The sequence below is a fragment of the Chlorocebus sabaeus genome, chromosome 20 (genome assembly GCF_047675955.1).
Source record: "Chlorocebus sabaeus isolate Y175 chromosome 20, mChlSab1.0.hap1, whole genome shotgun sequence".
NCBI classification, from domain to species: Eukaryota; Metazoa; Chordata; class Mammalia; order Primates; family Cercopithecidae; genus Chlorocebus; species Chlorocebus sabaeus.
This window is the reverse complement of record NC_132923.1, coordinates 18,582,955-18,606,506: the sequence shown is the minus strand read 5'-3', so window position 1 is coordinate 18,606,506 and position 23,552 is coordinate 18,582,955. Positions and strand designations below refer to the sequence as shown.

The 23,552-nt window shown below is 36.9% G+C and overlaps 1 protein-coding gene across 8 annotated transcripts in view; it reads right to left on the bottom strand.

Moving 5' to 3' along the window:
* The window catches only part of SPAG17 (sperm associated antigen 17), a 241,103-nt gene that overhangs the window by 60,151 nt on the left and 157,400 nt on the right, over positions 1 to 23,552 (bottom strand). For all 8 annotated transcript variants that reach the window (XM_073008447.1, XM_007977401.3, XM_073008444.1 and 5 more), the window contains 6 exons: positions 22,237 to 22,412; positions 18,841 to 18,958; positions 15,841 to 16,019; positions 13,919 to 14,075; positions 4,407 to 4,624; positions 612 to 756 (listed from right to left, as the gene is read on the bottom strand). In XM_073008447.1, the coding sequence (XP_072864548.1) occupies positions 612 to 756; positions 4,407 to 4,624; positions 13,919 to 14,075; positions 15,841 to 16,019; positions 18,841 to 18,958; positions 22,237 to 22,412 (993 nt within the window). The remainder of the gene's footprint in view (positions 1 to 611; positions 757 to 4,406; positions 4,625 to 13,918; positions 14,076 to 15,840; positions 16,020 to 18,840; positions 18,959 to 22,236; positions 22,413 to 23,552) is intronic.

Sequence of the window (23,552 nt, the reverse complement as noted above, 5' to 3'; positions counted from 1 at the left end):
AGGAGGAGGGAGAGGATCAGAAAAAATAATTAATGGGTACTAGGTTTAATACCTGGGTGACAAAATAATCTGTACAGCAAACCCCATTACATGAATTTACCTATATTACAAACCTGCACATGTACCCCTTAACTCAAAAGTTTTAAATAAATGAATACATAAATAAAACACACACACATACACACACACACACACACACAGTGAGGTGTGTTGGAGAAACTTTTGGCTGCTGGGTGCTGCTGGTCAAAAAATATTTCTAAGAAAGTAGATTTTAAGTTTTCTCACAACTAAAAATAAGTATCTGAGGGTAATGAATATGTTAATTAGTTTGATTGAGTCATTTTGCAATGTATACATATTTCAACACATCATATTATTTATTTTATATATCTACACACAATATCTGTCAATTGAAAGAATAAAATTAAATTTTAAAAAGCAAACAGCAAAATAAGTAATGATGATAGTAATAATACTAAATCCTCATAGACCCTGCTTTGGACTGCATGGGTTTTCTTTAGTTGACTAACTTTACCAAAAAATTATTTTTCTTATGTGTGTGTTCAGCAGTCAGTGAGGATTCTATCTAACTTACACTAAATAAAACGTACTTGTTTCTTGATCATCTGGCAGAATAATTTGATCTTCATAAACTTGATAAAAGGTTGTGATCCTGGTACCATCAGCATGATCCACTATCCGAGTCCCATCTTTCCTTTCAACTATGACAACTTTGTCTTCTCGAGTTGTCATAACCTGAACATGAAAAGGCAGCACATAATCATTTGGCCACATGGTTAATCCCAAGTGTACTTATTTTTATCCACTGAATACAAAGATGGCACCATCAAAGTCCTAGTTATTTCTTTATAAGCAAAAGTTTTATCTCATCTACCTGATCTAACCTTCACAACAATCTTGGCAGGTACCCTCATTTTATAGATGAGGAAATTTAGGCTTAAAGAAGTTGAGAAGCTTGCTGAAAGTCATGCAACAAGTAAGTATCAGGGCATATTTGAGGAAACACTGAACATTTGGACTGGGTTAACCCAGGTCTGTCTGGGAAAATGCCCACAGGCCCTGTTTCCTTGGAAACTATGGAATAATGATAAATGTGGCATATTGTGGCTGCCTTGTGCGCTGTGAAACCGCTGCTCTGCAGAACTTCCCCAGATGGGGTGAACCGCAGGATGGCCTGCAAGTGTCGTGCTAACGTCATCAGAGCAGTACTTGAAGATTGGTGGGGGACAGAGGTTGTAGCCTCTCTGTGTCAAGTTGACCTGCACATGTGTCTGCTGCTCAGTGCCTGTGCATGCCTGTGAGCTTGAGGGGTATGAGAAGTGGTGTGCGTGTGTTGCTGCTCCTGAGCTCTGCACTGGGTTGACCATGGCTCTGTTGTGTTTGCTTCACAGTTCAGCTTTTACTTCTGCCCATTACTGCTTTCTCCTTCCTCCTTTCACATACATGTCTCTATTAAAATCTTGTACTCCGGACTTCACCTCAGCGTTTGCTTCTGGAAAGCTCAACCTGCAACTGCAGTACTGTAAACTGCATAATGCATATTTCAATCATTGGGCATTTTCTAAACTTATACTGTTCTAACTCTAAGGAACTTAATGTTTCACTGAAGGTCTGGATGGATGTGAGAGTGAGTTTGCTAGTTATTTTCTGACTCACAGAGTCTATGGCTATTGGGAGCAGGTGATTATCACCTTCTTAGCTCTTAATGGTAGGCGGCAATCACTAAGAGAGAAATGAATGCTGATCATTATTTTAGGTTCTTATCATTGGCACTTTCAGCCAGGAGCATATACTGAGAAATACTGCTGTGTAATGTGATGGTTGAGAGCATGAGCTCTGGGATTCAGCTGCCTGAGTTTGAATCCTGACTCCACAAATGGCTGGGTAGACTTAGGGATGTTGCTTAACCTGTTTGTTGTCTGGTTTACTCATCCACAAAATGGAGCCAACACTAGTATCTTCTTGGAAATCTTATGTGGGTTAAATGAGATGATGCTGGTAAAGCGTGTCACACTTGGCCATGATGTTAGTAATTATTGATATCAGTTTTTAATCTAGTGGAGATATTTACACATTATGATTTAGAATTATTCAAACATTTCATAATGCCACATAAACAGTGACATTTTCTGGTCACCATAGGATAGGATAATCATTCTTGGTGGTGGCAATAACACAGTTACAAGGATATTTCTGAATGCCTGATAGTGCCAGGTCTGGTACTAATCTTCTCAACAGGTAATGACTATTATCTCCAGTTTATGAATAAGAAACCAGATGAGAAACTTGCCAAAAGTTATCCATCTAGTAAGGACTATGGCTAGGGCTTGAGATACAGGTCTGCCTCACCCCAAGGGCAGTGCTCACTCCTTTAGAATGTAATACTTCATGTCAGGGGTTATGAAAAGACACACCCATTTTCAATTTTGTTTCATATGATCATGCCAGTTTCTTGAGATCTGGGACACAGTGTTGGGGTCTACATTCTGGCTCTACCATTTGCTGTGCGATCTTGGGCAAATTATTTAACCTCTCTGTAGCTTAGTTGCCTCATCTATAAAATGGAAACAATAGTAGTTTGTTGTGAGAATTGATTGAGTTAGTATATGGAAAATGCAGAGAACAGGGCCTAGTACACAGTGAATGCTCAGTAAATATCACCATTATTGCTCTTATTCTGTTGTGCATTTGGTGTTTAATTCATGCTTGAATCCGGGTTCTTGGATGTTGGTTCATGTTTCCAAAATGGTGATGGAGATGAATGAGGGAAATTAAAAGTTAACAAAGAAATGTTAATCAAACTTGCATATTAAGCCAAATAATCTAACTCAGGGGCCAAATTAAAGTGAGTTATTTGAAGGAACTAAAACAAACAAGAAAAAACCCCAGGAAACAAACAAACAAACAAACAACAATCCTTTCTGAGATCATATGTACTTTGAGACTTACAAAAAAAGGCAACTAGCAAACAAAGTCAGAGATTATAAAATTATTTCAGAAGTAGGCTGAAGAGGAAAAGATATTTGGTTAGATAATGTAATCCATCTCAATAGTATGCAGGCATTTTGCTTTTTACAGCAGCACATGGTTTTAAACAAGGGTAGGAAGTTCAGACACCAGAGTTAAGGCACTTAGGAAACTGTTCATCGTGTTTAGATTCAGAGGGTGCTGCAAATCTCCATATAAGATGTTAGAGGAATAGCTAAGGAATGGAAAGAGCTCAGTGTTTGGTCACAAACAACTGGCTCTAATCTTGGCTTCAGCACTTTCTGAATATGTACTCTTGACCACATTACTTAACTTGCTAAGGTTCAATTTCCTCATCTGTGTAACATACATTTGGTGTGAGGGCTGAATGAGATAACGTGTATAAAGTCCCCCAAAGAAATCTTGGTACATAGAGGGCCAGGCGTGGTGGCTCATGCTTGTCATTCCAGCGCTTTAGGAGGCTGAGGTGGGCCGATCACCTGAAGTCAGGAGTTGGAGGCTAGCCTGGCCAACATGGCAAAACTCTGTCTCTACTAAAAATACAAAAATTAGCCGGGCGTGGTGGCAGGTGCCTGTAATCCCAGCTATGCGGGAGGCTGAGGCAGGACAATTGCTTGAACTGGGAGGTGGAGGTTGCAGTGAGCCAATATCACACCACTGCACTCCAGCCTGGGTGACAAGGGCAAAACTCCATCTCAAAAAAAAAAAAAAAAAAGTCCTGCTACACAGAAACTGCTATTGTTCATTCCAGGAGTTTGGCTTTTTATATCATAAACAGAACCATTATGTTCTGTACCACTAATTTGTCATGTATTCTTATCCTATAAATAAAGTTTTTGTAAAGCTTCTCTACAGTTTTGGATTCTTGAGTTATTTAATGTGTGTCTTATCTCTTTCAATATACCATAAGTTTTTCAAAATCAAAGGATCGTGAACAAACTTCTCTCATCAATTGCAAGTGGACACAAATAAGTAGTAATGAGACACTCACTTCCAGAAGCCTCTCACTTCCAGAAGATAAGATATTTACACACATACATTCATAATAAGGAAACACCCGACAACATCATTAATCACATATATCTTAAAAGTGGCATAGAGAACTCACGAACCGCCACTCACCTCAAAAATTAGCACTTTGTTCTGACGTGGTTGTGGCCACAACACACAAAAATAGTCGCTAATGATACTCTCCATTTGGCAAATATACCACAAGATGTTTTTAGATTTTGGAAAATGAATCCATTCATCCATCCATCCATCTGTCCATCCACCCACTCACCCACTACTTAACAGACATTTATTGAAAAAATAGTATCAGCTAGGCACTCTTTTGGGTGTTGCTTCAGAATTCTAAAGACTTAGAAAATTTTGCAATAAACAATAGTTTGTCATACCGTTCCATTGACAGGATCTGTGGCCTGAAAGGATAACAATGGGGCCAAGTCTGCTATTCTTTCTGATCCTTTGGTGCCAATCCGATTTCCTTCAGGTGTGGTTGTAAACCAAGTGCCTATGTGAACATCCGCAGGAGTTACAGTTTGAACTGTCTCTGGAGGAGGGTCATGGATTTCACCCTCATGGGCCATTGATGACTGATTTTTGTGACTTTTTCCTGTGAAGTTCAAGTAAAATCAAACAACAACAATATAACTATAATATCAATTATATACATCATTCATTATGTTTTGATACAGTGCAAACTACCTCAGATACTGTGGTATAGACAATTCTAAGTGGTATTCATCAATCATATTATTTCTCAATAGGGAAAAGTATGAGGTTATGAGTAGCTTAGTTTTGGCACTCAAACCGTGGCTAAATTCCCACCACACTTCCCCAAACATACACATGCTTACACAACTCATTTCTAGGGCACAAAATATATTCTGGTCAACTTCTGTACTCTTTTAGGTCTTGTGTACTTCTCCCTGAGTCCCAGATTTTGGGTTTTGTATTCTGGTTTTTAAAGCCTACCTTTTCTCTCACTTATCTTCAAACTTTCAGCCTCTTTTTGACATATTGGACTATAACAGTTACTAAGTTTTTAACTCTTGATTCCCCTGATTTTGCCATTTTGTCAGTAATAACAGGAAACATCTTCCTTCAATCCTGGATCTGGGAAACCTCACCAGCCAGGCATATCCCTGGGGAGAGGAATTTGTGCAGTTTAATTAGTACATCAACAATTGTCTGATACATCCTCCTCTCCATCCTCTACCACCCACTCATTGGGAACAGGAGGAGAGAACTGAAGACACCCTCATGGAACTCCTTGGCCAATATTTCAATGCTCTATCAGGGTAGATGTACTCCATTTCCATGAATAATGATGAGTAATCTGTAGATGAGACTTGACAGTGTTATCACATCTCAATGATGAGGTGAACTCAGGCCCAGAAACAAATTGCAAGTAATGATAGTAAAGGCATGTTAACTCTTGGAAGATTCTCTAGATTCAAACCATGAAATGTGCAGCAGAGCATGCATCTCGACCTAACTAATAGGGACTCAACTACTGGGAAGAACCAAAGACAGATAAATCAGGTTGAGCCTTTTCATTGCCCTAAAATTTAATTTGGACATATTTATACTTCTAGAATATTGGTAGAGAGTGAAAATAGTATCACTTTCAGAATAAAGAGAAGATCCTCTAGAAATAGTAGGAAATACTTTAGGAATTATCTTTTTTCTATATTCTCTGTTTTTCTCCTATTTCCGTCTCCTCTCCTTCTGTTCTTATTACTTTTTCTAGTCAAAAAAGGTGAGCTATGGAAAGGGCATTCCAACATAAGGAACATAAGAAATACACTGGGGTAAAGAATAGCATAGTATACACAGACCAATGTGACCAGATGATATATTTCAAGCAGATTTTGGATGAGAGAAGGGACTGAAGAGGTAGGCACTGATTCAATTGAGTGGTCTTTAGCAGTATGTTAGAGACCTTGGAATTTTTCCTATACGTAATATTTAACAACTAAAGTGTTATAAGAGAGAAAGTGAGATATTTGGAAGATTAGTTACATGCTTTTGGCAGAAAGATACAAAATCGATACTAATAAAAGCAGGAAGAACAGTTAGAAGGTTTTAAAGTATTACAAATTCAAGTTGGCAGAAGAGATAAATGAGTACAATTTTGATACAAATGTATATTGGGGAACAAATTTGGATATGAAAGGATGAGGATGGCAGTGAAAGGATAAGAGAAAGAATCACATGCAGATCCTGAAATCTTTTTTTTTTCTTTATTATTATTATTATTATACTTTAAGTTCTGGGGTACATGTGCATAACATGCAGGTTTGTTACATATGTATACTTGTGCCATGTTGCTGTGCTGCACACATCAACTCGTCAGCACCCATCAACTCGTCATTTACATCAGGTATAACTCCCAATGCAATCCCTCCCCCATCCCCGCTCCCCATGATAGGCCCCGGTGTGGGATGTTCCCCTTCCCGAGTCCAAGTGATCTCATTGTTCAGTTCCCACCTATGAGTGAGAACATGCGGTGTTTGGTTTTCTGTTCTTGTGATAGTTTGCTAAGAATGATGGTTTCCAGCTGCATCCATGTCCCTACAAAGGACACAAACTCATCCTTTTTTATGGCTGCATAGTATTCCAAGGTGTATATGTGCCACATTTTCTTAATCCAGTCTGTCACTGATGGACATTTGGGTTGATTCCAAGTCTTTGCTATTGTGAATAGTGCTGCAATAAACATACGTGTGCATGTGTCTTTATAGCAACATGATTTATAATCCTTTGGGTATATACCCAGTAATGGGATGGCTGGGTCATATGGTACATCTAGTTCTAGATCCTTGAGGAATCGCCATACTGTTATCCATAATGGTTGAACTAGTTTACAGTCCCACCAACAGTGTAAAAGTGTTCCTATTTCTCCACATCCTCTCCAGCACCTGTTGTTTCCTGACTTTTTAATGATTGCCATTCTAACTGATGTGAGATGGTATCTCATTGTGGTTTTGATTTGCATTTCTCTGATGGCCAGTGATGACGAGCATTTTTTCATGTGTCTGTTGGCTGTATGAATATCTTCTTTGGAGAAATGTCTGTTCATATCCTTTGCCCACTTTTTGATGGGGTTGTTTGTTTTTTTCTTGTAAATTTGTTTGAGTTCTTTGTAGGTTCTGGATATTAGCCCTTTGTCAGATGAGTAGATTGCAAAAATTTTCTCCCATTCTGTAGGCTGCCTGTTCACTCTGATGGTAGTGTCTTTTGCTGTGCAGAAGCTCTTTAGTTTAATGAGATCCCATTTGTCAATTTTGGCTTTTGCTGCTGCTGCTTTTGGTGTTTTAGACATGAAGTCTTTGCCCATGCCTATGTCCTGAATGGTACTACCTAGGTTTTCCTCTAGGGTTTTTATGGTATTAGGTCTAACATTTAAGTCTCTAATCCATCTTGAATTAATTTTCATATAAGGAGTAAGGAAAGGATCCAGTTTCAGCTTTCTACTTATGGCTAGCCAATTTTCCCAGCACCATTTATTAAATAGGGAATCCTTTCCCCATTTCTTGTTTCTCTCAGGTTTGTCAAAGATCAGATGGCTGTAGATGTGTGGTATTATTTCTGAGGACTCTGTTCTGTTCCATTGGTCTATATCTCTGTTTTGGTAGCAGTACCATGCTGTTTTGGTTACTGTAGCCTTGTAGTATAGTTTGAAGTCAGGTAGCGTGATGCCTCCAGCTTTGTTCTTTTGACTTAGGATTGTCTTGGAGATGCAGGCTCTTTTTTGGTTCCATATGAACTTTAAAGCAGTTTTTTCCAATTCTGTGAAGAAACTTGTTGGTAGCTTGATGGGGATGGCATTGAATCTATAAATAACCTTGGGCAGTATGGCCATTTTCAACACCAGTAACAGACAAACAGAGAGCCAAATCATGAATGAACTTCCATTCACAATTGCTTCAAAGAGAATAAAATACCTAGGAATCCAAGTTACAAGGGATGTAAAGGACCTCTTCAAGGAGAACTACAAACCACTGCTCAGTGAAATAAAAGAGGACACAAACAAATGGAAGAACATACCATGCTCATGGATAGGAAGAATCAAGATCCTGAAATCTTAATCAACTATTGTTTTTCATTAAGTATTGGGTCAAAAAAGCAAACTGGCCAAGGATCAGGTCAAAGGTGAGGAAGGAAACAAGCAGGGTTGGAGTTCCATTTTTAGCAACATCACAGACTAGATACCAATAATTCCACTGAAAAGAACCATAACTGCTAGAAAACATCTTTTAATCAATCCTCTTGAAAGTGACTCTGAGCTGGCAACTGTAAGTTAGATCAGCACAAGCCATGGACTACGTAAAAGTAGGAAGCAAAAGAGGTACAAGGGCTCTGAAGTTGGATTTTGTCCAGTGAGTTTTTGTCAAACTGGGTGATTCTGAGTATTTGTTTTCTTAGCATTGTGGAACTCAGGCAGAAATGAATGCCAGAACCTGTACAATCTGGATGGAAGGCTTTATATGAGGCCCCCAAATGACTACACTCTCAGACTAAGTGTGAATTATTAACAGAAATCACTCGTGTCTTTTCCCAACCCACTCCAGAACTGTCAGAAAGCTTGCCTGTGTTCAAACTTGGTGCTGAGCAGAGAAGACAAGAAAGTACTTAAGAGGCTGTATAACCACAAGTAGATCCTTACATAGGTTTGAAGTGAAAATTCACACCACTTGAGTGGCACCCCCAGAAATTCCTTAAATTAATAATTTAAAGTGATCCAAGACTGTTGGTTCCCCTATCAACTGCTAAAGTCCTTTCTGAAACCAAAGTCCTTTACAAAGAAATGTACTATTGGCTAGGCACAGTGGTTCACACCTACAATCTCAGCATTTTGGGAGGCCACGGCAGGAGCCCAAGAGTTTGAGACTAGCCTGGCCAACATAGTGACACTCCATTGCTACAAAAAAAAAAAAAAAAAAAAAAATAGCTGGGCACGGTGGTGCATGCCTGCTGCATGGTGGTGCAAACCAACTTTTCAAGAGCAACATTGGAAGCAAGAGAATACAAAGGATATTGTCAATGTACTGAGAGAAAATATCTGTAAGCTAGAATTCTATACCTAGTGAAATGATATTTCAAGAATGAGGACAACATAAAGACATTTTTAGAAAATATTTGGTGTATAATAAATGCACTAAAACCTCTAAAGGCAAGTCCCACCTACTCTAGAGGCTCTGATGGAAGGATTGCTTGAGCCCTGGAGGTTGAGGCTGCAGTGAGCTGTGATCATGCCACCGCACTCCAGCCTGGGTGACAGAGTGAGACCATGTCTCAAAAAAAATGCACTTTTATACCAGCCCAAGAATTTAGAATTAAAGCAATAAGAAAAAATTATCATCTCATAATCAAAAAGTACCAAGACACAATGAAACAAGGCAATTCAAGTGAAAGCCAGAAGAAGCAACAGAAAATGGAATTAGATTTACAATACTTTAGATATTGAAATGATCTGACACAGCACATAAAATGCATACTTTATGTGATTACAGAAATAAAAAGGGGCCAAAAACATGACTAAAGAGAAGACTGATTATAAAACGAAACAAAGAGAATTGTTAGATGTTAAAAAATGTAATAACTGAAATTTAAAAAATTAACACGCAGGTTTAGCAGGAGACAAAACACAGCTTAAAAGAGAACTGAAAGACCTAAAGTAATTGCTTAGAATGAAGCTCAGAGAACCGAAGCAATAGAAGTCAAAAAAAAAAAAAAAAAAAAAAAAAGTTCAAGGCCTCTTAAATATATTTAATTGGAATTCCAGAAGAAGAAAAGAAAAAGGAAATGGATCAGAAACAATACTTGAAGAGATAATTATTGAGAAATCCCTAGAATCAATGAAAAATACAAATTTATAGATTCAAGAAGCTCAATGTATTCCCACTTTGATAAATAAAAAGAAATCCATACCTAGTCAAATTATATTGAAATTGCAATTAAAAATCACAGGGAATATTTTAAAGGTAGTTAGATTATCCTCAAAGCAATAACAACTTAAATGATAGCCAACTTTTCAACAGCAACATTGGAAGTAAGAGAGTATTAAGGATATTTTCAATGTACTGAGAGAAAATATCTACAAGCTAGAATTCTATACCAAGTGAAATTATCTTTCAAGAATGGAGGACAACATAAAGACATTTTTGGAAACTATTTGATATACAATAAATGGACTGAAACCCTAGAGACAAACATTCTCAAATTGAATTATTAAAATATTCACCTGTTTGCTGCTTACAAGAGCCACATTTAAACATAAACCACAGAAGGTGAAATGTAAGTGTGGAAAAAGTTATACCGGTAAGGTATTAAATAGTGGCTGGTGTAGCTATAATAAAACAAGCAAAATAGACATTAGGGTAAAAAGAATCCTAGAATAAAGAGTCATTGCAGACCAGGAGCAGTGGCTCCCAGCACTCTGGGGGGCCAAGGCAAGCAGATCACTTTAGGTCAGGAGTTGAAGACTAGCCTGGCCAACATTGTGAAACCCTGTCTCTACTAAAAATACAAAACAAAACAAAACAAAAATTAGCCGGCTGTGATGGCACGTGCCTGTAATACCACTTGGGAGGCTGAGGCACGAGAATTGCTTGAATGTGGGAGGTGGAGGTTGCAGTGAGCTGAGTTTGCACCACTGGCACTCCAGCCTGGGCAACAGAGTGACACTGCGTCTCAAGAAAGAAAAACAAACAAACAAAAAGTCATTGCATAATGATGAAAGGTTAAATTAATGAAGATACAATAATTCTAAATGTATAAATATCTATCATATCCTTAAAATAAATAAAGAAAAATGACAGAACTATAAAAAAGACATATTTATTTCACAAATAAAGAAATAATGATTAAATGATAAGGAATACAGCACAAAACAGACTATTCTATCTTTTCAGGAAGTTTAAACATCCTTTTGCTAAGCAAACTGATGTAGCACATTTAAAAAATCTGTAAAAATATAGAATAGGGGTTGGCAAATTGTGGACTATGGACAAATAAGGCCTGCTGTCTGTTTTGTACAGTCTGTGAAGTAGTAATTCTTTTTACATTTCTAAATAGCTAATAGAATCAAAAGAATAGTAATAATTTATAACATGAAAATTATATAAAATTCAAATTTAGTATATTTAGTGCACATAAAGTTTTATTAGAACACAACAGAACACATCAGGCTTATTTAATAACATATTGCCCAGGGCTGTTTTTATGCTCCAATGGCAGAGTTGAGTAGTTGTGACAGTGACCATATGGCCCACAAAGTCTAAAATATTTACTCTATGGCCTTTTACAGCAATGTTTGCTGGACTCAGATATAGATCTGTACATTAAATCTAACACATTTCATCAAATAAACATAAAGAGAACACTGTACCAAATAACAACAAGATACATGCTCTTTTCAAGCATAGACATTTAAAAAAACTTGACCATTTAAACAAATTTTTAAATTGTTCATCAAAAATCAGTTATAAGAACAAATAGAAACACCACATAGGCTTCAAATCCAGAAGTAAGTTTAAATAATTCAAGAGTCAAATAAAAAGCTATAGTGGAAATAAGTAGTTAAGATTGAAAAATAAGAAAAATACTACATATTTCTTGTGAGATGGGATACACTCCTGGAATGACAAGTAAAGACCAAGGAAAACCTACCCCTCCCTAAGAACTATAAGAATGTTTTTAAAAAGAATCAAAATAAACTTTTTCAGAACTTTGAAAATTAACCAAAGAATTGTAACAATCTGAGGATTTGATAAAATATTATCTATAATATTTCATTTAATTAATGCAATATCAATTAAATTAATATCAATCAAACTGTGATAAAAATGAGCTGTCAAGCCATAAAAATACAGGGAGGAATCTTAAATATATATTACTAAGTGAAAGAACCTGGTCTAGAAAGCCTACATAAGGTATGATTTTAATCATATGACATTCCGGAAAAGGCAAAACTATACGGACAATAAAAAGGTCAGTGGTTCCCAGGAGTTTGGTGGGGTAGGGTGTGCATGGTTCAGGATGGGTGGAGTAAGAAGGGTGAATAGGTGAAGAGGGATTTTTAGGGTGGCAAAATTATTCTGCATGATACATGAGACATAGAATGTATAACACCAAGAGTGAACCCTAATGTAAACTATGGGCTTTAGTTAATAATAATGTAAGACTGGTTCATCAGTTGTAACAAATATAAAACACTAAAGCAAGATGTTAATAACTGGGGAAACTGTGAGCAGAGTAAACAGGAACTCTGTGTACTTTCCACTCAATTTTTCTGTAAACCTAAAACTGCTCTAAAAATAGCCTATTAATTTAAAAAGTGATTGCATCATCTTGGATGGAAGGGCTGTGAAGAAAATCTGGGGCACACTGTGCTAGAAGCAGAAGTCCTCCAGAACCAGGGTAGTCTATTAGAAAAGCAGCTACACAGACTACTCTTAGATGGAACCCTTAAGCCGAGAAGTTTGGAAAGCTACCTGGATACTTCTTTAACCAGCAACCTTCTGCTACTACTGAAGGAAAATCTGTTTTACTAAATATTGAGTAATTAAAAAGTAATCCAGTTGCTTCTATACAATATTTCTGGGTACTGTGGTGAGATGTGTGAAACTGATAAAAAAGGATTAAATCTAGGTTTCTAGATTTAAATCTAGATCATTAAAGGCATATTGAGAAATTGAGAAAAGTTTGTAAGGCAGGAGAGGCAGTGTAATTTAGGGGTTAGGACCCAGACTCAAATCCCAGCTCTACCACTTGCTAGCTAAGAGACCTCAAGGAAATTACTTAACCTCTCTCCCTCAATTTTCTGGTTTGTAAATTGGGGATTATTAAAATATGTGCCTCACAGAGGGTTAGCTGATTTAATATTTGAAACACCAGATTTTTTTCCTGTTACACAAATATGCACCTCCTATATAAAAATATATCTTACAAGTTCATATGAAAATGAAGACCATCATGATGGTAAACCAAGAAAAGATGTGAATAGGAAATTCATAAAATGAAAAAAACAAACAAACAAACAGTAAACATCTTTAGATGTTTAACCTCACCAGTAATTAAAGAAATGCAAATCAACACAATAAGATGCATTGATTATCATGCTGAATAAGATTAAAAGAATGATAATATCTGGCATTGGTGAGGGTATGAGGAAGTAGACATTTTCCTGTGGTTGCGGTAGGGGTATAAATTGAAAACACTTCTCAGGACAGCAGTCTTGCAATTTAGATTATGGCAGACTCTGTTTATTGCTTATCCAAGTATTGTTCACCTTCTTTTTTTCCCTAGTAGTAGTGCTGTCTCCTGAGACAGAGGCAAAAAATGTCAGATACTTGTTTTTCTAACCTTGGTCCCCAGCCAGATCTAATCAATGACATCAAGACAGGTCTGCTGGGGTGAGACGTGGAGTTCTGGAACTCCTTTTCCTTCCTGATGAACAGAGACATTTGAAGAAAGCTCTTGCATTTGCCCTCTTTTCTTGGAAGCTGCTGAATGAGGACCTCATGCCTAGAGTTGATACACTGTCTTACAATTATGAGGAAAAGTTCAAGAGAATCACAGAGATGTCCACTCATAATCCTGACATCATCAATCTGCCCAATCAACCCTAAAACTGAAGCTTAGTCATTATACCTGATGTGTAAGAATGTGTAACAACATATAAAACTGTTAATTATTTATTACTAAGAGTAAAACGGTTCATAAAACAGTACGTAATTCTGTGATAGCAAGAATTCATTTATATGTATATATGTATAAGAATATATATGAATATATTCACAGGAAAGGTTACAAGTATAATAATAATAATATTGAACACTTATCAAGCCCTTGAAGACTTTAGTAAATCCATTATAAACTGAGAGGCTTCAGTTGTTACCTTTCTTTGTGTTGGTAATCTCAGACGGTATCGTTTCTGATTTCTGCTGAGAAATAGAGTCCATCAAATCTCCACTGTGAGGAGTTGCTGGCATTTCAGGAGGACAAATAAGACCTGAATTGGGACTACTGCTCACAGCACCATCTGCAAAGAGAATCTGAAGAAAGAACAAAAGTTTTCAGCATTCTCAGAAGCAAGGGAGACGTTGTTTAACAATAAATACTGTGTGTCAAATGGAAATAGGTTCAACATGATCCACAGAAGAAGCGCTGTTTGCAGACCTCCAGACCCAGCAGCACAAAGCAGATTACAGAAAGGTAGATCTGGAGTTCAGAGACAATAGCCTAGTTACCACCACAAAAATATTATTTTATATTTTCTATTTACCTTTTATATTTTATTTCTTTTCTTTTTATTCCCATCTTTTCTTGAATTGATTTGAGTTTTATTTTTTCTATTCTTCACCTTTCCCCTTTGCGATTGGGAAATTATAAACTCTATTTCAATTTTTCTAATGACTGTATTTAAAATTTTGTCACATATTTAAATTTGTAGTTTCTATTAATATCTATCTAGTACGTACAGTGTCTCTAGGTACCATAGATTTGTCTACCTGACACTCCCAACAAATGTGACAAGGACTAAGGTCAGTGTTGCTGATGAGAAGTCAAATGTCTATCTGGTTTTTATTCTTGTGTAGGTAACTTGTTTCCTTCAGGAAACTTTTGGGATTGTCTATCCGTGCAGTCCTAAAATTGCATGATGGCATATTTACATAATCCTTTAAAGACAATTAATATCAGTTCTGATTGTCATTCGGTTGCCCTGTTTAATCTGAAGTATTCTTTTTAAGCTTGTGAAAATTTCTTATGTCATGTCTTTGATTCTTTTCTCCTTTCATTCTTACTATTTTCTTCTTCTGGAAATTATATTATATGGACCCTTTTTCCACATCTCTCAGCTTTTCTCTCCCTCATAATCTACCCCTTCCCATTTTTGATCATTCACAATTATTTCTAATTTCTAAGAACTCTTGATATTTTTCCTTAGCTACTTTAAAAAAAGTTGTTATGTTGTGAACTGTTAACCTCTCAAGTCTGCCTATATTACTTTTACCCACTTTTAAACTTTTAAAGTATTTAATTTCAGGTGCTATTTCTTTCAGTTACTGAATTATGTACTTTACTTTTACGGGATTGCTTTCTTTCCAACATTTATGATTCTTGAGTGCACGGTCATCTTTCTCATTGAGAATCCCTTTTACTTCTTGGTGGTATAGTGTCTGCTCAGAGGAGCTCCGGTTTTGTGATCATTGGGGAAGGAAAGAGCAGGGATATGGCTTCTGATCATTAAGGTTTCTCGTTCCCATCCTCCAGGTGACAGTGAGTTACCTGGGGAACTACCCTCATTTTCTGAGCCCAGAGCTCCATGTGCAAATGTTTGTGTTAGAACTCCCATTTTGATTTTTAGTTTTGCGCATGTTCTCCTCTTGTGTATGTTTTAACTTTGTGTGTGCATATTTCTCCATCAGTTTGATAGCATCTGATCTGCATTTTAAAAGAAATTCTCCAAATCTTCTGATCTATTATTGATGACATGCTTTGTTGTTCTTCAGTACCATTATGAATTCATTATTTAAATGTTAAAAACTAGTTTAAGATACCTTGAGAGGGAGAAAAGGAAAAAACTGTGTTCAGTTTGCAATCTTAGATCATGCAGAGAAATGACAAGTTTATTTGTATCTTGCTCTGCATAGTGACTTTTTAAATTCTAAACTATATTATTTATCATTTGTCATTTTAAGGTGTCATTCCTTTTTCAAGTGAGTTGTTCCTCTTCCCTGCTATAGAACTGCTCCTTACCCATAACCTGTCTTGTACTTTGGAACAGGGAAGAATAACTTCTCTAACACATTCTTTTACCTGTGTGGATCCATCCAACATATATTTGACAACAGTGCCTTGACTGGTGATAACCCTTGAAGCCTCCTGCTCTGCGGGTGGCATCACTGTTTTATAGAACTCATAGTGCTTCACCCTCTGGGGGTAGCTCTGACGGATCATTATGTCCCAGGTGGGTTCCTCATCTATAACACATTGACCTAAAAAAAGAATAAAGCTCTCTTGTGAACTGGGCAATGCTGCAGGGCTGGATTTTATCTTCTTGCTTAATTCTTTTCTTTTTTTTTCTTTTCTTTGTTTAAAAAATAGAGACAAGGTCTCGCTTTGTCATCCAGGCTGGAGTGCAGTGGTGCAATCATAGCTCACTGCAGCCTCAAACTCCTGGATTCAAGCCTTCTGAGCAGCTGGGACTACAGGCTTGCACCATAGCACCCTGTTAAGTTTTTCTATTTTTTGTAGACACAGGGTCTCATTATGTTGGCTAGGCTGGTCTCGAACTCCTGGCCTCAAGCGATCCTCCCACCTCAGCCTTCCAAAGTGCTATGATTACAAATGTGAGACACCATGCTTGGTGCTTATTTTCTTTTGTCTGCATGTGAGTAATAGGGCAGTTTCCATATTATGACAGATGGCCTAGAACAGTGGTTCTTTGCTGACCTTGTTACATTTAAAGGTAGTAAATTAGGTCATCTACAACACCTGGTAGGTACCTTCTCCATGTGTAAACCACTCTCTCTAGTAAAATCTAGGACAAATTCGGGCAAAATTATGAAGGAAGCAGAGTTTTGCTGAATTAGGTGTTTCCTCTTCCTGCCCACTGGTGCTTATCTCTCACCTTTGACTAAACTTTCCACCCTGGATACACACGCTTCCCTGGTGGTGCCTGGTTGCCCATAGCCCCAGGGGAAGTCACTCCCTCAGGCTTGCCTGTCCTAAGTCATCTGTCATCTTTCAAAGTTAACGTTAACATAATCCCCTCATCTCTAACCAAATCCAGATTTATCTTAGCATTCTGCTGTTAGCTGGCAATCAAGGGGAAAAGCACTTAATAAGTTCCTTCAAAAGCAAGCACTATTATGGAGAAACTCTGACATACTGTACCTAGTCAGTCTTTGCTAACTGAATAAATTCCTCTTAGTTTATAATGTGGTTTATTGGGGCCAAAAAGCCTTAACACAAAGGAATTAACACATAATGATAGCATTTTAAGAACTATGTATCAGCCTGATGGGAAAATCATGGCATCCCTTAAATCACGGAAGTACTAATAATAATGATAAACCAATAAACATTTATTGGGATATTTCTTCTATATGTTAAATGCTTTATACATGAGTCTGCCTTCACAATCCTTTAAAATAGGCACTTTAATTTTCCAGAGTTTTCAGATGAAGAAATAGAGGCTTGGAGAGGTTATTAACTTAGAAAGCTATAACTTTGGAAGACACTTAGTAACCATCCAGCACTAAGGACACACAACCAGTAAGTAAGAGAAGTGAAATTTGAATCATTTTCTTATACTATAAAAGCAACCACCACTAACAACCAAAAATAAAAAGTCACTCAGGAAAGGATTCAAGTCTAGGCTCTTTCCTCTTATCCCATGATAACTGTCTTTCCCTAATGTCCAAGGCTGACCCTGATGATGATACTGCTACTTTGGTATTTATGTTGTTATGTTCAGACTTGAATTAGGATTTTCATAAATATGGATGATTTTAAACAGATGAGTTATTATTAACTACATTGTCTACCCTAACATAAGGAGGAAAATATTAGGCTGGATAATGAAACTAATAGAAAAGACAGTTGAAAGGGGTATTAAGCTGGGGTTTGATAACAGGATTAAACAAACAGACAAATATATCCTCGAATTTGAAAGCAACATCTCTTTGAGTACACTCATAGCTCTTCTACTGGAAGACACTCAGTGACCATTCAACACAGTGGGAAAACCTGGGCCACTAGGGATTCTTGGGAATGGAGCAGGGTCCATGGGCTATTTTTAATAATTCAGAATGCCTAAGGAGAAGCAAAATTTAACTTCAACACTTAGTTTCTGTTTTTTTGGGGTGGGGAGGAGGCTGGCAAGTAAATAAAACATTAAATTATTTTTAAATAAGCATAGCCTTTTTCTTTAATAGATACACTTTCAAATGTGATATACATAAGGGAATCATATGAAAAAAGATATTAACTTGTGAAACTGTAAAGAATTGCTAATGTGGTATTATTCAGATGAGAAAACATGGCCCTGAGACCCTAAGTAACTTAAAAGGGCCACATCATTCATTGGCATCAGGGTCAGCTTTAGAGCTCAAGTCCCTGTTCAGTGCCTGCTTTGTTGCATCTCCTACTTCTACTGCAACAGTGAGTTTCTATTTAAATGATATTCAGATTCAGTTACAAATGCAGATGCCTCATCAGGTTAATTAAAGAAATCTTACTTGTACTTATTTACGTAGCTGAAGAAGTTAGGAGTCATGTACAGAACCAACAGAGATAATACACTATAAAATTATATATGGACACATGAAAAAGAAGACTTGGTTTTCTTAACCTATTTAATCTGCATCTATCTCTACGTATTTTGTGTCCAGTGTCATTCGTTTTAGTCAGACCAGCAACATGCTGCACCCATGACCCTCTGTAGAGTGAAGGACGTGGGAATATACACAAGTTTTTAAGAGCACTGGCTTTGTCATCACTGGGCTGAGAATGGCATTTCAGCTCTGCCACTTGGGAGTTGAGTGACCTTAGGCAAGTAACTGAGCCTCCTGAAGCCTCAATTTCCTTATTTTGTAAAATGGAGTAGTTAGTATCTAGCTCATAATATTTGTATTTTTGACATGTATACTAAGTACTTAGTGCCTGGCCATAGTAAATGCTAAAAATGTGAAAAAGGTCTATTGCTCATTATCAACAAGACGTATGTTTAACTGGTAAGAAAATACACAATTTCTTGTTTTCTACATGCCATTTTGCTCCCCGCCTCCCCACCCTACCCCATATAGCACTCACCTGTAGATTCTTGCCCAATGAAAGTCAACAGGAGCCCACTGGGGCAAGACACATTTAGGCTTTGGAAGATAGGAACATCGAAATTCTCTTGTAAAACAGGTTCTGGTTCTACTTCTTCCTGTAAATAATTCAGCATGTGAATAACTGGTTGTCATTTTCTAAATGAGTTATTATTTATTTTGACTAAGCAAGGATGTGCTGAGTGCTCAGGACCTGACTTGCACAGAGCTAGGTGGACCCTGCAAGGACACATGAGTCTCTGGTTTTGTAATTTATATTCTGCTTGCAGACTGACACACAGAGAGGTGGGACAAATGGCAGTAACAATAGTCGGCACATCTTTTCACAGAAAATAGAGATATAGTGAAAGTTAATAAGAACAATTGGGAAAGGATTTGTGAAATAATTGGGGCTTGAAGTAGGCCTTGAAAGATGCCTCTGTTTGGATATGTAGGCATAAGAGCAGTGCTGGCATCTGAATGTTGGTGGCCCCCACCCAAACTCATATGTTGGATCCTAACACCTAATGTGACAGTATTAAAAGGTGGGGCCATTTAGAAAGTGATTGAGTCATGAGGGCTCCACCCTCATGAATGGGATTAGTGCTTTTAAAGAAGAGATTGATGAACACCTTTGCCTATTTCTCTTCTGCCATGTGATGACACACTGAAGGCACCATCTGCAAGAGGAATAGCTGGGCATGGTAGTTTGTGGTTGCAATTTCAGCTACTCAAAAGACTGAGTTGGGAAGATCACCTGAGGCAAGGAGTTGGAGAACAGCCAGGGTAACATAGTGAGACCCAGTCTCCTTAAAAATTAAAAGAATTGGCCAGGCATGGTGGTGCATGCCTGTGGTCCCAGTTACTTAAGATGCTGAGGTGGGATGACTGCTTGAGCCCAGGAGTTTGAGCCCACACTATCATACTCCAGTGTGAGTGACAGTACAAGAACCCCATCTAAAATAAAATAAAATAAAATAAAATAAAATAAAATAAAATAAAATAAAATAAAATAAGAGAAACAGGCCCTTACCAGACATCGAATCTGCTAATATCTTGATATTGGACTTCACAGCCTCTTTAACTGTGAGCAATAAATTTTGATTGTTTATAAATCATCCAGTCTATTTTTTTATAGCAGCCCAAAGTAATACAGAAAAAGTGTTTGAGAGACCAACATCTCCATCACTTTTTTTGGTATGTTCTTACAATTTGGATGCTAGAGATATTCTGCTATTAAGGTATCTGTCCTTTGTTTTCTATTATGAGCACATATTGCTTTTGTAGCAAATGAAAGTAATAAAAATAAAAGACAATTATAAAGTTATTTATAAATTAATGAGGGTTTGGGTGTGTTTACTTTAAAATCCTAATTAATTTTCTGTCAGTTATGCCTAAATCCCTTGTTTGGTTATACGTACTAAAGTATGAAATTTACTTATTAACTTTCAAACAATCCCTAATGATAATCATTTCAATTTTTCTAACTGGGGCTCTTTTGTTAACAACCAAAATCACTCCACTGGTACCCAATTGGTGGATATTTGTTTCTTTCTAACTAGTCTTCTATTGTTGAACATTTAAGTTGTTCTGCCTTTTCTTTGTCACTGAGGAAAAATATATAAATAGTTAGCTAAAAATAAATTAAAAATGCAAAGCAAAAATAAGAGAAAAATGCTTATGAAATTCTGTAAAATGAACAAAACTGCTCAAAGATGCAAACCTGCCATGGCAAAACTATCATCACACATAAAACCAGTTATCATCCTTCACCCTTCCATTATCATTTATTTAAAAAGCATTGAGTGAACACATTAGTTTGCTAGCAAGATGCCTTTGGCCAAATTAATTTTAAAAGAATTACCTGCAGTTATTCTGTTTTAATACTTGAACATTTTTACTTAACAAGAGTCAAGTGGCCTGGCATGAGAAATTTTATCTAGTATAACTATGTAAATATGGTGCAGAGGCATTGTCGTATTTAAAACTCGTAACTTTTAAAAGGCCAGAGTCTGAAACCTAGGTTCTTGGATTTTTAAACATATTTTTATCTTCCCGTAGTTGATTATTTTTTCGCTGTATTTTTTTAGTAGTAAGTACCAATAGTCAAGACTTAACCAGTAGTTTTCTTGTTACCTGTGTTTTAAAACCCTCTTAAAAAAAATTTTTTTTTTTAATTTTACTTTAAGTTCTGGGATACATGCACAGAATGTACAAGTTTGTTACATAGGTATACATGTACCATGGTGGTTTGCTGCACCTATCAATCCGACATCTAGGTTTTAAGCCCCACATGCATTAGCTATTTGTCCTAATGCTCTCCCTCCCCTTACCCCTGACCCCTGACAGGCCCTGGTGTGTGATGTTCCCCTTCCTGCGTCCATGCGTTCTCATTGTACAACTCCCACTTATGAGAGAGAACATGCGGTGGTTTTTTGTTCCTGTGTTAGTTTCCTGAGAATGATGGCTTCCAGCTTCATCCATGTCCCTGCAGAGGACACGAACTCATTCTTTTTTATGGCTGCATAGTATTCCATGGTGTATGTGTGCCACATTTTCTTTACTCAGTCTATCATTGATGGGCATCTGGGTTGGTTCCAAGTCTTTGCTATTGTAAACAGTGCTGCAATAAACATACAAATGTGTGTCTTTATAGTAGAATGACTTATAATCCTTTGGGTATATACTCAGTAATGGGATTCCTGAGTCAAACAGTATTTCTGGTTCTAGATTCTTGAGGAATTGCAACACTGTCTTCCACAATGGTTGAACTAATTTACACTTCCACCAACAGTGTAAAAGCAGAACCATCTTTTGATCTTTGTTCTGTTAGGAAAACGTTTGGAGTCAAAGTGTGTGTGTGTGTGTGTGTGTGTGTGTGTACTATGATGAAGGGCTGGGGTAATAGGTGGACTTCTCTTTAATCAGAGGTGGGCTGTTAGTCTTGTTAGATTCTTAGCACATCAATATCTAAGACCAACTTGACCAAATGAAACTGTTTCCATTGTTTGGTTGAATATATTTTTCTTCCAATTGTTATTCATCTCAGTGGAGCTAAACAAAGTATTAAAAATATGGGATGGCAGAAAATTGACCAATCAAAAGCAAAGAAAATCCAAGAAATAGAGTGGAAAAAAGGTTGAACTAAGTTTTTCCAAACTTAGAATGAATGACCTGAGACAACTTATGTATGACAATATGTCTCCTGGAGTGGTAACCCAACTTTTGTGTACAAATCCTTCTTGTCTATTCAAAGTTGAGACTACAAGGGATGTTAATGTATCTGCACAATAAAATGTATGCACTGTAATAACACTATTGACATAATTCATGGTTTTAAAAAAGTTAACACTGAAGCAGAAACAGAGTTTGGAAATCTACAGCAAAGTTCGTTTACCTTTTTCTCTTCTTCTTTTGGGTGCTCTTCTTCTTTAAGAGATTCTTTGGGTTTTTCTTTGCCTTTTATCTTCCCTTTAGTTTTGCTTTGAGGAACGGTCACTATAACAGGAACCACTGTTGGAGTGAGTGCTGAAGGGATATTCAATATTGTTTCTAAATTAGGATCCTTATCTTCTAAAAACAGAAAAAGTAAAAATGAAGTTGATTCAACATTCAAATTTGATATCCTTGTGAAATAATATTTACAACTCAAAAATTTATACAAGTTGACAACAATTTTTACCTTGCTAAGTGGTGGTGCACATGACAACAGAAAGTATTCTGAGTAGTGGCACAGCATAAGAAAATGGGCAGATGTAAGAGACAGCATAGTTTATTCAAGGAACTGAAAGTCATAGAAATAATAGGGTAGGAAGGTGTACTTCTCTATGGGAAAATGGATCAGGTCGGTTGTCATTCAGGGTTTGGGTAAACAATCATGTAAAACTTAAGTTGGGGCCTGATTAAGATTCTTAATTTTAGGTGTATTCAGTAGGCGCCCTGAAAGGCAGTAAGAAGCAAGAATGATCTATTCCTCCTAGCAAGAGGAAGTAGTGTCCAAAGATTTGATTGGGTTTTTTTATATTTTTGCCTATTTCATAGCTGTATTGTCTACTTTTTATTTGTCCAAAAGGTTACTAAATTATGTTTAGCTGTATATACCCAATTAAAGGGGAATAATTGGAATGGAAATCTGTTTAGCCATTAGCAGATAAAGTTCTTAAATATCAGTTATATATGAACCCTTAGAAAATGTGTGTGTATATATACATATATATGTATGTATGTGTTTTTTTTCAAAGACTTATACCTTCAACTTTTTTTTTTTTTTTTTTTTTTTTTTTGAGACAGAGTCTCGCTCTGTTGCCCAGGCTGGAGTGCAGTGGCGCGATCTCGGCTCACTGCAAGCTCCGCCTCCCGGGTTTATGCCATTCTCCTGCCTCAGCCTCCCGAGTAGCTGGGACTACAGGCGCCCACCACCTCGCCCAGCTAGTTTTTTTGTATTTTTTAGTAGAGACGGGGTTTCACCGTGTTAGCTAGGATGGTCTTGATCTCCTGACATACCTTCAACTTTTTAAAAAAACATATAGGATGTAAAATATTACTTATCTACACAATAAACATTTTCAAATGCCATATTTATATCTTGAAATTAGGAACATCTGTTTAAAATTTATTACATATTAATTTAAGGACTAAATCAGGATTAAGAAAATCACTCAGGCATAGGAGCAACAGAATTGATAGTAGGTATAAATATCTTAATCTAAAATA